General features: G+C 39.9%; 1 protein-coding gene across 12 annotated transcripts in view; it reads right to left on the bottom strand.

Annotated features, from left to right (window-relative positions):
- LOC109872500 (neural cell adhesion molecule 1) overlaps nt 1–14390 on the bottom strand; it is a 307284-nt gene that overhangs the window by 28923 nt on the left and 263971 nt on the right. For 3 of the 12 annotated variants that reach the window (XM_031807513.1, XM_031807515.1, XM_020463760.2), the window contains 3 exons: nt 10472–10486; nt 6350–6397; nt 2137–2139 (listed from right to left, as the gene is read on the bottom strand). The exons of 4 other annotated variants lie outside the window; for them this stretch is intronic. In XM_031807513.1, coding sequence (XP_031663373.1) covers nt 2137–2139; nt 6350–6397; nt 10472–10486 — 66 coding nt within the window. Of the gene's footprint in view, nt 1–2136; nt 2140–6349; nt 6398–10471; nt 10487–14094; nt 14098–14390 lie in introns of all 12 variants that reach the window. 5 more of the 12 variants (XM_031807516.1, XM_031807518.1, XM_031807521.1 and 2 more) reach the window with 2 other exon arrangements.

The raw sequence follows: 14390 nt of genomic DNA on the forward strand, positions 1-14390 counted from the left end.
TGTATTCTTTTCTGACATTTTGCAGTCAGACACCCTGACCTTAGGTCACAACTGGTACAAGTTTTGAAGCTCAGTGCCAATCTTGAGGGAGCATTGTTGCCCATGATCACCCTGATGATATTTAACCACCAATGAACTCTGAGAGCGGATCATTCCCACAGAGGGCAGTGAAAGAGCAGTTGACAACAGAAATGGTTCCAGGCATTCTGAAAGAAACCTATGGAAGTGCAGGAGTGAATATTAATGTTGGACATTCAATTATACTTCAGCATGGAAGTCTGTTTGGACCACCTCCTTTGACTTCAGCCAAAATAAGGTAAGAAAAACAAGAAATCATAGGGTTAAAGACAGACAGTTGAAACCTGCTCCACTTTTGTCCACCCGATCAAGTGGATCTTGGCCAAAAGCTCCCTGACTTCAACCTGACTGAATCCTATGATGATTGGATTGTATTTTTCATTTTTATCCTCTACCCTGGCCCTGAAAAGCTGAGTACTTTCTTTCATTTTAATTTAAATTGAGTTACATCTTAATTAATGACACTTGAAACATTAATTGAAGGGATTACACAATTAGTCAATTAGGCATGCGTGAAGGCACTTGTTCTTGATCTCAGATTTTCTGATTACATTCTCTTGAAAATGCATTAGAATAAATAGTCTTGGAGTAAGCATGATATGATGCCGGAATTGAAATAAACAGGGTTAGTGATAAGAAAAAGTGGCATGTACAGAGAGTTATATTCATAGTTTATCCAGTCATGAGCATCATTCCCAGTTAGGTGAGGTTTTTCCAAATGCTAAGAAGAAAGAAGAGCCATTAAGGTTATACATGAATTAGAGATATTAACAAAAACATGCTCTTTCATGCAAACACCATATTTTATTAAATATGTAGTGATTCGAGGAGATTTTGAAGTATCAATTTATGATAGTCGCATGAACATGCCCATTTTCATCTGATGCAACAATAACTCAACCTTTTTATTGGTCTCCCTAAATAAATACTGTACAGATAGCATTACTTTAAGTGTGTCTGCACAGTAGTGCATACATACATCATATCAATTTCTGAAAGTTACATTAGACAAAAAGGTTTTATTTGTCAGATCCTTTACTCTAACTGACATGAACTGACATGGTTAAAGGCAATTATGTTCTGGAGTAAATAAAACTTGAGCTACCTTCACTGAATCACCTAAATTCTTGTTCACTTTTTCAGCTCCTTTAAAGACATCCCCGCATGTGTGAACAAATGAGCTTATTGATAGGTTTGTTGTGCCCAAATGCAATGGAAAGATTATTGTCACACCAGATGGGTTAAAGAACTCATGAATTGTAAATGGGACTGTAAGTTTTCAGTCTGTATCAATACATGTGAATAACACAGAGGCACTCTGGAAGACAAACACAGACAGACAGACAGGACATACTGTACATGCAGACAGGCCAGAACTTCCTGTCTGGTGAGACAGTAGAAAAGAAACAAGGAAGTTGGAGGAAAGAGGAGTAAACTTGCATGCATGCAGTAATGTGGGGTGAATACCACTGTTAGTCTGTCCAGAAAAGCATTCTGGGAGACAGAGTTTGAAAAGGAATTAACTCCATGGATGAGTAGGTCAATCCAGGTAATATACAATTCAATGAGAGTGCGATGCAGTTGCTATAGGTGATGGTTTCAAAAAAAGTGCTTTAAAAATATGTTCTGTTTGCATATGATAGCCATTGGAGGCACCAAAAAAGAAAACTCTAGAAAATACATCAGGGTTAGAGGTCAACCATTTGCTTATCTTCAACTTCATTATGTAATGCTCACTGATAGCTATATAGCAGCATATTTAATATATTATGTGATGTATAGCTTTTAAGAAGGCAAAGAGGGAAATATACACCTCTCATAAAAATGTGAATTATACCCTCTCTTTTAGTGGGATACCAAGTAAGCATACCTAAATCTACATACAATTGTAGTAATATGATTGGATAGAATGCAGGTTGACCTAAAGTCAAAATCTATTCAATGGTTGCTCTCTATTGTTCTATCAAAGTAGATTATTTTAGCTTAAAATCAAATCTAGTTTCCCACTGCTGCTTGTTGATATAATACGAATTGACCAAACAGAACAAAAAAAATTACCTTCTGTTCACCAACGAAGACGACATCATCAGCACCATGCAAGAGCCACATGACAAAGTCATATGATACGCAGGCACATGATTGGTTGAAAGGAAAGTGGAGGGGGGGTCACATGGAAAATACAAAACATTTTTAAATTATGTAAACATGGGTAAGGTACAAAACAATAAGAAAGTTAGACAAAATGATACAAAACAGAAACACAAATGACAAAAAGAAATACATAAGTTCACAATAGAACTGCTTTACACATCAAATAGACATAGAAAACATGTACAGCAACTAGATACATGAAGCATTTTAAGACATCCAGTTTCGGGTTTTCACTGTATTGAATAGATATGTCATGACCAGGAATAAGCAGGCTCATATATGCAGGCTAAGATATGTCACTGTAATGTTTTTGTGTGAACTAGATGCCAATTCCATCAAATGCTGTCCGTCCAAATTTGCCTCATGCATCTTTCTTTGAAACAGTATTTCCTCTGGACTGGAATTCATGCGAATATACATTTTTCATACTCTATTTCTACACAAACAAAATAATGGCTTTATATGAGACTGTAGCATATATTTAGGAAAACTCTTGACCTTAAAGGGTCTTCATAGAACCTTGTTTTCTGTGTACATTGTACATTTTGGCTCCAACCATGTTGTGTAAAAAAAAAAGGAAACCAGAGGAAACTCTGCAGTATTGACAATACTGATTAACAAAGCACATTGTCAAATGTCATATGTGCAACTAAATATGGTATATGACAACAACAATATGACCACATTTGCGGGTGGGGGGATTGATCAGCAGCAGAGGAGATAGCTAAATGGGGGGGGGGGGGGGGGGGGGGGTGATCAGCAACAGATGAGATAGCTAAATGAGATAGCTGAAGTCCTCACACATTGCAGGACTTCAGGGTACATACTGTATCTCTGAGGGCATATTGTCAAAATGTATGGCCTCGATGTATGAGAACGCAGAATAAAAACATACCATAGTATAAAGTCCCATACTTTAAGAAATAATGTATATATGTACATAGAAGAAATAAACATGAATCACAGCAACACTGAGTGGACTCTGAACCTCGTTTAATGAATTATAAACATCATTAGACATGCAACATACTTACTCCAATTACCTGGTATCAAATGCATATAAAGAACGTACACTTGTTAACACACCGGAAGCCTTGAGGAAAAATCCCTCATGCCATTTTTCACATTTAGCTAACTAGAATACTAATCACACGTGAAGGCAATCAGTATTGAATAATGACTGATTTGTTAATATTAGTTACATAGAGCCTATAAGCTCAACAACTCATTCTACAGGTGAGTCAAAATGGAATTAGTAACTAACAGACCAGTGTTATTATACAGCTGTTATATGATGTATATTGGTCAGCCTGGTACATGACCTACAAAAAAGCTCCTCAGGCTTCCTTATATTTTTCACAGTAGATAGATACCAGCAATTCAACAAATACATAGTACACACACACACACACACACACACACACACAACACACGAGGACCCAATGTTGACCCATAGCAGCTTCCTAATTTACAGCCAATCAAATCAGCTATGTTTATCCTAACAATACCTTAGGGAAACCTGATTTACCTTTCCCGAACATGTATGTAGCCTTTACCTCTCCCAAGAGCATGAAACATATGGCTAGGTTACCAATGTGGGAACTTCAAAATCCTCATTAAAACACACTATCCTGCAAACAAACCACGTTTTCTAATCAATAAAAAAATGATCTTATCAGTAACTGTCATCAACAACCATGAGTCTCAGTAACATGATATAAAAGAGCATAGCTTTATCTTATAATAGGAAGTTGCTCATCCATGCCTCTCATTCTTTGCCACCAGATAACTTTTATTTGATCCACCCCCCCCTTTCTTCCTTCTCTTTTCATGAGTCACAGGATTTATGTTAGGACAGATTAACATCCCTACTGTTATTCATAAATCTGTTAAAGATACTGGGAAAATTAAAGTCCTGGGCCCAGTTTGCCAAAAGCATCTTAAGGCTAAACTCATCGTAAGAACCTTCGTAGGAGCATCGTTAAATCACCGAGTTGTTTCCCAAAAACATCATTATTAACATTGTACTTGAAAATGCTCGTAATCTAACGCCTGCATTAGACCCATCTTAGAACAGCTAGATGCTTCATTATATGCTTTTTTGCCCAAAGATCACTTATCTTTCAGAAATCCCCAGTCTGTCAGAATAATCTTTTTTGTTTTGCTGTCTGTCAAACCAGGCTCCCTTAGACACAAGTACACTATATATACAAAAGTATGTGGACACCTCTTCAATTGAGTGTATTCGGCTATTTCAGTCACACCCGTTGCTGACAGGTGTATAAAATCAAGCACCTAGCCATGCAATGTCCATAGACAAACATTGGCAGTAGAATGGCCTTACTGAAGAGCTCAGTGACTTTCAACGTGGCACCGTCATAGAATACCACCTTTCCAGCAGGTCAGTTCGTCAAATTTCTGCCCTGCTCGAGTTGGGTCAACTGTAAGTTCTGTTATTGTGAAGTGAAAACATCTAGGAGCAACAACGGCTCAGCCGGAAAGTGGTAGGCCACACAAGCTCAGAGAACGGGACCGACCGAGTGCTGAAGCGTGTAGTGTGTAAAAATTGTCTGTCCTAGGTTGCAACACTCACTACGGAGTTCAAAACATCCTCTGGAAGCAACGTCAGCACAATAACTGTTCATCAGGAGCTTCATGAAATGGGTTTCCATGGCCGAGCAGGGCACACAAGCCTAAGATCACAATGCGCAATCGGCTGGAGTGGCGTAAAGCTCGCCGCCATTGGACTCTGGGGCAGTGGAAATGTGTTCTTTGGAGTGATTAATCACGCTTCACCATCTGGCAGTCCGACAGACGAATCTTGGTTTGGCGGATACCGGGAGCTACCTGCTCGTACGCATAGTGCTAACTGTAAAGTTTGGTGGAGGAGGAATAATGGTCTGGGGCTGATTTTCATGGTTCGGACTAGGACCGTTAGATCAAGTGAAGGGAAATCTTAACAGTACAGCATATAATGACATTCTAGACGATTCTGTGCTTCCAACCTTGTGGCAACAGTTTGGGGAAGGCGCTTTGCTGTTTCAGCATGACAATGCCCCCGTGCACAAAGCGAGGTCCATACAGAAATGGTTTGTCGAGATCTGCGAGCCAGGCATAGGCGCCCAACATCAGTGGCCAACATCACTAATGCTCTTGTGGCCCTCCAGCAATGTTCCAACATCTGGTGGAAAGCCTTCCAAGAAGAGTGGAGGCTGTTATAGCAGCAAAGGGGGGACCAACTCCATGTTAATGACCATGATTTTGGAATGAGATGTTCGGCGAGCAGGTGTCCACATACCTCTGGTCATCTAGTGTATATGAAATGCACTCTGTCATGGTTAGCCATGGAACACCCCAAATATTACCTGACGTCACTGTCAATACCATAGCCGCCAGGGGAAAGACAGAAGAGGTCAAGGAAGGGAGCTGCCTACATCTTAGAAGAGTGTTCAGACATAACACCTGGCATAGCCGAGGAGCCACAGATGCACAGACAGGAAGAAAGACAGAGAATGGAATGTACAAAATAAAGAGACTAGCTATATATCTAAAGGGCAGAGAAGCTCTAGGTGTGCTAAAGCTAATGGTGGAGATGTTAGTTAATGGCAGGACGGTAGCGCCCTTCTTTAGACTAATCAGACAACATGCAGCAGTGTTAGCTAATGTTACAGTGATCAATCCTGTAATCAGATGTGTGCTGCATACTGCACTGCACTGCTTCGACATTAAAGAAGAATGTCTGTAAAACCCACTAAATTCCTTGAAATCAAACACACGCCAAACTGTGGGGGCCGATACCAAAAGCACAGTGTTTTGTAATACATGCGTTTGGGGTTAACTGAATTCATATCAAGTAGAGGGCAACCTGTTTTAAGTAGAGGGCAACCTGTTTCTTGCTGGCTGAGGTTAGTCAGTGGAACTGTACTAAGGATTGAGGCAGTGAGCAGAGTCAGTGACTGCCTGACTGTCTCTGTGTATCACTGACCAACCCTATAACTAATAACAGTACAGCAGTAGCTCCTCGTCTCTAAAGCGGAGCGAGTAGCACTAAGCAGTGTGAGACCAAGCAGGCATAGAGAGGGATATTGGGGGGTAGAGGGAGACACACCGGCATACTCACTAAGGGCTGCACTGGTTGAAGGAATGAAGGTTGGTGTCACTGACGAAACTGCAAGATGGTGAAAACATGGTGAGAGGTGCCCGCGATTCCCCAGAGAGGGCAGTGCAAGTCGTTAGTGTTACAGACGACTGAACATCCTGATGGCAGAGCACCCCTTCGGTACACATCAGTCATCCACTGGCACCAACACACCATAGAGCGTCATATCGACTTTCAGATAAGGCTTATGCTGAGCAGCATGAAACACCTCATGAACAAGAGCACTTCAAAATCATGATGTACAGTACAACATCACATTCACCATAAGAATGTGTCATACCACAACCTGAGATGCTGCTATTATGGAACGTATTTAACTGTGTTTTATCATTAAAATCAGCTGGAATCTACATTGTACTGTAATAAACTAAAGTTTCACACTAATTTAACGTACACTATCATATTCTTATCTCATTAGGAACACCAGCAGGTAGCCCTGTAAATTCTAAATACATATTGACCTCCCCACATTAAAATTCCTAAGAGCAGAAGATGAGTTTCCATAAGCCTTGTTTGAAGCAGGTAGTATAGCTGTTGGTCTATGTTTGACAATTATCATTAGAATTGAACCCATTTTATCAACAAACACAATTCATTCCAACCAAGCTGCTTTCTCAAGATAATCATGAGTCATTACCCACAAGGTAGGTGTTCTTTTAAAAACCACCGATTTGTGCAGACTCATGACAATGAAAATGTATCATTGGTAGTCAGCTGAAAATAGTTATATGAGAAACTATTCTCTTGTATGACTCAATTAACTGTGAACATCTAAAATCTTGTTATTAGTGACAAAAGCATATTGTGTAAGTGAACCATAAAATGGACTATCAATGTACAATACGCCTAATTTACCAGGCTCTATTTGTACACAAGTGAGGGTAGAACTGTCTAAGGGAACCTAAGTTGTTGCTTCAAGTGGGTCAGGCTTTCCTTAGATATACTGTAAATTAGGTGAGGAATGGTATGGCAGACAAAGACACCAAATGATAAAAGCAACACTGCGGCCATTGACAGAACATCTCCAACCAGAGTGAAAAAGACTTGGTAGAACACTGTCAATTTAAAAATGAGAAATGTTTTCATTTGAAATTTAATTTGAAAAAAGCATGCCTGCTTTTGACATGATATTTGCAAGAAACGCTCATAAGCCATCGACTTCGCAAAGAAGCTTCAGACTGCTTGACTGCCTTTAAGTTATCATCAGTTCAGAAACAGAAGTACAATCAGAAATGAGTTGTTTCACCGGTTAGAATTTGAGTGATAATCCGTCTTTCATGAGCAGGCCAGCAACTATGTCTGGCAAACCGCAGATATTGCAAACAACATATTTGTGGTAACGTCCATTGCAGATAATACATTTTGAGAGAATGCAAAAATGACCTAAAGAAAAATCTTCTCAACCTTTTAATTATTAATAGGGATTCGGTCCGCACAAGCATGCTGGGGAGAGACGGAAGCTTAGAGCAGACTGGAAATCACATTTTGGATAGCTACATAATAACCAATAAACATATATTTTTTTCACTGCAATTGCATAAAAGCTGAGAGGCAGCCGAGGTATTTATAGCCAGGTTTCCATGGTGCCAGGGCCAAGGCACATCATGTTAGAAGGGTTTCTGAAAAAACAATTCGTTGAAAAATGCCAAGAGACAGGGAGAAGGAGGCTGAGCCACCCCTTAGAAAGGCATACTCACTCTCCAATTACGTCAGATCACCAGCTGGAATGCTGCGTGAGTGTGTTGGGAGCATTTTGTGAGGTAGCTGCTGTTGTATATGTAATTTGAGGTGTGGTTGCTGACGTTAGAACAGTCTCCATAGTTCCTTCCACCACCTCAGCCTCGACCACCATTGCCGGCTTACTGGTGACTTCCTCTACCTACAGAGGTAAAACCCCCTTATACATGCAATCTACAGAGTTGACCTCAAGGCTATTGCCATGGGTCACTGGGTCTCTGTTGCCTTGACTGGAGCGAGGATATGTGTTGTCATGGCTACAGGAACAGCTGTGTTACCCGCTGCCCTCTGTGGGTCATCAGGTGGAGTCCCCAGAGGGAAAGGGGAACCTCAACACAGGGGGCTCTGTCTCTGACATGGTACCCATGACTAAACCTCCCTGGTCCCCAGCTTTGGTTGAAATGTCCTGGGGATCTGGTTAGGAACCTTGAGCATCGGGTTAGCCCTTAGAGAATCGTCATATCCCTTTGCAGGTTCTGTGGACACCTGGCTTACCTCTTATTCTAGTAGGACTTCTATAAGGGTGGTTGTGGACACTATGGACTTCTAATTGTTTTAACTTGGGTCACGGTATTTCAAAAACTAAGACATGTCTTCTGTTCCCAATTGATGGAGACACTGTGTAGAACAATGGCATGACACAGAAATGTACAAGAGAGCATTCACTATGGCCCATCTTGTAAACCCTGAGTCCTCCTAACTAGTACTATGACACACACGCCTGCACACACAAACCAATTAAAGGAGATTCATTTAAAACTTGTATAACATAATTATATTAAATATATCTGATCATATGTTTTTAAAGTAATTATTTCATTATATGCCATTTAATATCAACTGCTTTTGTCTAGATTTACAAGTTGTCCCTTACACCCTGGAAATACAGTAGTACTGTAATACAATAGTACTCATACAACAACAGAGAAGACTAAAGTCTATGCCATCCCTGTGCACCTCGCTAGTCATGCAGGCCCTGAGGAATGTTAAGTGTGTGTTTGGAGTGTTCCAACCATTATCCCACCAATCACCTCTCCCATCCAGGCAGGTTAGCCTCCACAATAAAAACAGATGATGGTATCCATCTCCTCCAAACATAACCACATAAGAGAATCAGCATAATTATGAGATATTGTCTTTGTTGCACTTCTCTGCCTTTGTACTAGGGTCTTATGAGGGGGAAAAATAGGCTTCTCTGTAATGTTGCCTCACACTGTCATGGCTGAGTAGAGATGCAATAAACCCGGTGGAAAAGCTGATGCCCGGTGAATTAGGGATGCCTTAAAGGGATACTTCAGAATTTTGCCAATTTTTGGCAGAGTCAGATTAGCTTGTGGATACCATTTTTATGTCTCACGTGCAGTTTGAAGGAAGTTGCTGACTAGTGTTAATGCAATTGCTAACTAGCATTAGTGCAATTCCTGGAAGTCTATGGTAACTGCTAGCATACTAGTAGATACAATAGACTTCCAGTCATTGTGCTAATGCTAGTTAGCATTGGCTCACGAAACTACCACTTAACTTCCTTCATACTGGATGCAGATTGCCAAAATCCCAAAGTATCCCTTTATGAACGGCAACAAACCATCAAACCCAACCACGGCTGGATCCTATCTGTTGCCGATATCTCAGGCTACATTTAAATTGTGCCACATAAACAATGAGTCATCATTGAGAAACTAATGGCACTGAATATTTATATTTCCCTTTGGCTGATAATGCGGCTCAGTTCTTTGTCTTTGTTTGTATACGCTGCTGTATGGGCAATAACACTGTCCAACATGTTGTTATTGCTCATTATGTTCATACGAATTACTGAGTATCTGTACAATTGGCTAAGGATTGAGTGACTATTTGAAGTCAATCAGGGGTCAATCAGTTCACTGTACAAAGGGAGAGGGGACAAGATGCACACGGGAGAAGCAAGTGGCTAAAAATGAGCTATGGAACTATGTGATTGCACGGTACATGGTCACTCATGTATTACACACTCAGTCTGCTTAGAAACTACAATATGACTAAAACAAACCTGAGTCCACGTTAGAGTAATGAAATGGTATGCCGTCTGGAAATGTTTGAGACAAGAGTTATTGTGTGAGCGTTTTAATTGATTGAAAGCAAATACTAAAATGCCCCAATCAAAGCTTTGAGGTAATGGCCAAGTAGAATTCTTAATTCAATGAGATAACGAAACAAAGCAAATTCAATTGTCCATTGAAAATATGTTTTTTCATCTATAAAACAAGTGATTGTTAATTCAGTCTTTTACATAAATGTTTAAAATAAATGGCTGAAATGAAAACAGTCAAAGAAAAGGATGCAAAGACAGGGAGATGAGAAACTTACTTGTGAAAGTATAGCCTGAGAAGTCCAATTGAACAAAAATAGATGGGTAAAGATGAACAAAATCAGAAGAAACAGAAACAATTAAAACAGAAATGTACAAAAATGGTTGAAGGTGGCTATCCTGTCACTTGACAACTAAATATGAATCATGATAAACAGTGATAATGGGATAGTTCACTCTTGGTAAAGTATACAGTGTCTTCAGAAAGTATTCACGCACCTTGACATATTCCACATTATGTTGTGTTACAGCCTGAATTCAACATAGATTCAAAACATCTACACACAATACCCTATAAGGACAAAATGAAAACAAGTTTTTAGAAAGTTTTTCAAATGTATTGAATATTAAATACAGAAATATCAAATTTACATAAGTATTCACACCCCCGAGTCAGTACTTTGTAGTAGAAGCACCTTTTGGCAGCGATTACAGCTGTGAGTCTTTCTGGATACGTCTCTAAGAGCTTTCCACACTTGGATTGTGCAACATTTGCCCATTATTCTTTTAAACATTCTTCAAGTTCTGTCAAATTGGTTGTTGATCATTGCTAGACAACCATTTTCAGGTCTTGCCATAGATTTTCAATACGATTTAAGTAAAAACTGTAACCTTCTTGGTTGGCAACTCCAGTTGGCCTTGTGTTTTAGGTTATTGTCCTTCTGAAAGGTGAATTCATCTCCCAGTGTCTGGAGGAAAGCAGACTGAACCAGGTTTTCCTCTAGGATTTTGCCTGTGCTTAGCTTCCATTCTGTTTATTTTTTATCCTGAAAAACTTCCCAGTCCTTAACAATTACATCAACACCCATAAGATCAACACCCATATACTTAAACATATGGAGAGTGGTACTCAGTAATGGGTTGTATTGGACTTGCCCCAAACATAACACTTTGTATTCAGTACAAAAAATGTATTGCTTTGCCCCAACTTTGTTGCAAACAGGATGCATGTTTTGGAATATTGATCATTCTGTAAAGGCTTCCTTCTGTTCACTCTGTCATTTAGGTTAGTATTGTGGAGTACTACAATGTTGTTGATCCAGCCTCAGTTTTCTCCTATCACAGCCATTAAACTAACTGTTTTAATTCACCATTTCATTCAGATTGGCTGCTCGTATGCCCTCCGAGGCCCATCCACGGCTGCATCCCTGCCCAGTCATGTGAAATCCATAGATTAGGGCCTAGTTAATTTATTTGATATAACTGATTTCGTTATATGAACTGCAACTCAGTAAAATCTTTTAAATTGTTGCATTTATATTTTTGTTCTGTATATTTAACCCTTACTTTACCAGCTAAGTTGACTGAGAACACATTCTCATCTACAGCAACAACCTGGGGAATAGTTACAGGGGAGAGGAGGGGGGATAAATGAGCCAATTGTAAGCTGGGGATGGTTAGGTGGTCATGATGGTATGAAGGACAGATTGGGAATTAAGACCAATAAGTGCCATGGAATCTTTAATGACTACAGAGAGTCAGGACAAAAGACACCACCTTACACAGGCCCTGGGGCATTGGGATATTTTTTATTTTCAGACCAGAGGAAAGAGTGCCTCCTACTGGCCCTCCAACAGCATCTGGGGTCCCATCCAGGGACCAACCAGAATCAACCCTGCTTAGTTTCAGAGAAAAACCAGCAAAGGGATGCAGGGTGTTATGCTGCTCTCTTTGTCGTGACTGATACACCATCCAAAGTGTAATTAATAACTTCAATATGCTCAAAGGGATATTCAATGTCTGCTTTTTTTAACCCATCTACCAATAGGTGCCCTTCTTTGCGAGGCAATGGAAAACCTCCCTGGTCTTTATGGTTGAATCTGGGTTTGAGATTCACTGGGGGACACTGAGGGACAGATACTTGTACAGTATGTGTGGAGTACAGAGATGAGGTAGTCATTCAAAAATCACGTTAAACACTATCCATGCAGCTCATTATGTGACTTATTTTACTCCTGAACTTATTTAGGCGTGCAATAAAAAGGGGTTGAATACTTATTAACTCAAGACACTTCAGTTTTTCATTTTGAATTACTTTGTTTAAATTCCACTCTGACATTATGGGGTATTGTGTTGAGCCTAGTGACAAAAAGTCCAAATTATATCCATTTTAAATTCAGGCTGCAATACAACAAAATGTGGAAAAGGAGAAGGGGTATGAACTATTTCTGAAGGCACTGTAACTATTATCAGGAAAATAAATCATAGATTTATAGAGCTCATGAGCCGTAAAATAAACATACCTAATCAATGTACCTTATAAATTAAGCATGTTTAGCATTCTGGACAGACTTCAAATAATGTCACAGTACTTTCAAGGTGAGAAAACATTCAGAACATGATGAAATAGAGTAATAGAGAGTTATGACTTTAGGTCGCTGTTTATCTGATTAAGGTACTCAATGCTCCAAATCAAGATTAAGTAAAAGGACAAGGCATCCCTCTAGACTTCAGACTGAAAAAAGGGTCTAAGTGGGAACTAAGGGTGGTTGCTACAGAAGCACAGAGGGTGAAAAGCACAGATGGAAGCAGCAAAACAGAATCACACTGATTCATGCCTTAAATGTGTTGAATCAGAAGTGAATAAACCTAGAGAAAATAACCTTAACTACCACGTACAGCAACACCGCTCAGCATGACTGACAAACTAGGAGGGAGAAAATAAAAGATGGGGTCGCTTTTCCATTCCAACTCTCTAATTCCTTCAGTGTTTTTAGATGGCTAACACAGTGTGTGAATCTGGGCAGATTCATATTATGCTATTTTATTATGCAGCTCTTACAAATGAGATCCAGTGACTTAAATGTGTAAAGCGGCCTTAATAAAACATCCCAAAAAATGGCGCAATCATAAACTGTTCTGGTAGTAAATTAATCTCTATATTTTCAGATTGAATGTTCCCCCTATGCCCGTGCTACTCTACGCATACAGTGGCTTATGAAAGTATTCCCCCCCTTGGCATTTTTCCTATTTTGTTGCTTTGCAACCTGGAATTAAAATGTTTTTTGGGGGGGTTGTATCATTTGATTTACACAACATGCCTACTACTTTGAAGATACAATTTTTTTTTTTATTGTGAAACAAAGAAGAAATAATAAGAAAAAAAACGGAAAACTTAAGCATGCATACCTATTCACCCCCCCAAAGTCAATACTTTGTAGAGCCACCTTTTGCAGCAATTACAGCTGCAAGTCTCTTTGGGTATGTCTCTATAAGCTTGGCACATCTAGCCACTGAGATTTTTGGCAAAACTGCTCCAGCTCCTTCAAGTTGGATGGGTTCCGCTGGTTCACAGCAATCTTTAAGTCATACCACAGATTCTCAATTGGATTGAGCTCTGGGCTTTGACTAGGCCATTCCAAGACATTTAAATGTTTCCCCTTAAACCACTTGAGTGTTGCTTTAGCAGTATGCTTAGGGTCATTGTCCTGCTGGAAGGTGAACCTCAGTCCCAGTCTGAAACAGGTTTCCCTCAAGAATTTCCCCATATTTAACGCCATCCATCATGCTTCACTGTAGGGATGGGGTTCTTGGGGTGATGAGAGATGTTGGGTTTGCGCCAGATATAGCATTTTCCTTGATGACCAAAAAGCAATATTTTAGTCTCATCTGACCAGAGTACCTTCTTCCATATGTTTGGGGAGTCTCCCACATGCCTTTTGACGAACACCAAACATGTTTGCCTATTTTCTTCTGGCCCTCTTCTGTAAAGCCCAGCTCTGTGGAGTGTATGGCTTAAAGTGGTCCTATGGACAGATACTCCAATCTCCGCTGCAGCTCCTTCAGCGTTATCTTTGGTCTTTGTTGCCTCTCTGATTAATGCCTGGTCCATGAGTTTTGGTGGGCGGCCCTCTCTTGGCAATTATGTGGCTTCTGAAGGTAGTTGCTTGCACCAGATCTTAATTAGGGGCTTCATAG

The sequence above is a fragment of the Oncorhynchus kisutch genome, linkage group LG28 (genome assembly GCF_002021735.2).
Source record: "Oncorhynchus kisutch isolate 150728-3 linkage group LG28, Okis_V2, whole genome shotgun sequence".
NCBI classification, from domain to species: domain Eukaryota; kingdom Metazoa; phylum Chordata; class Actinopteri; order Salmoniformes; family Salmonidae; genus Oncorhynchus; species Oncorhynchus kisutch.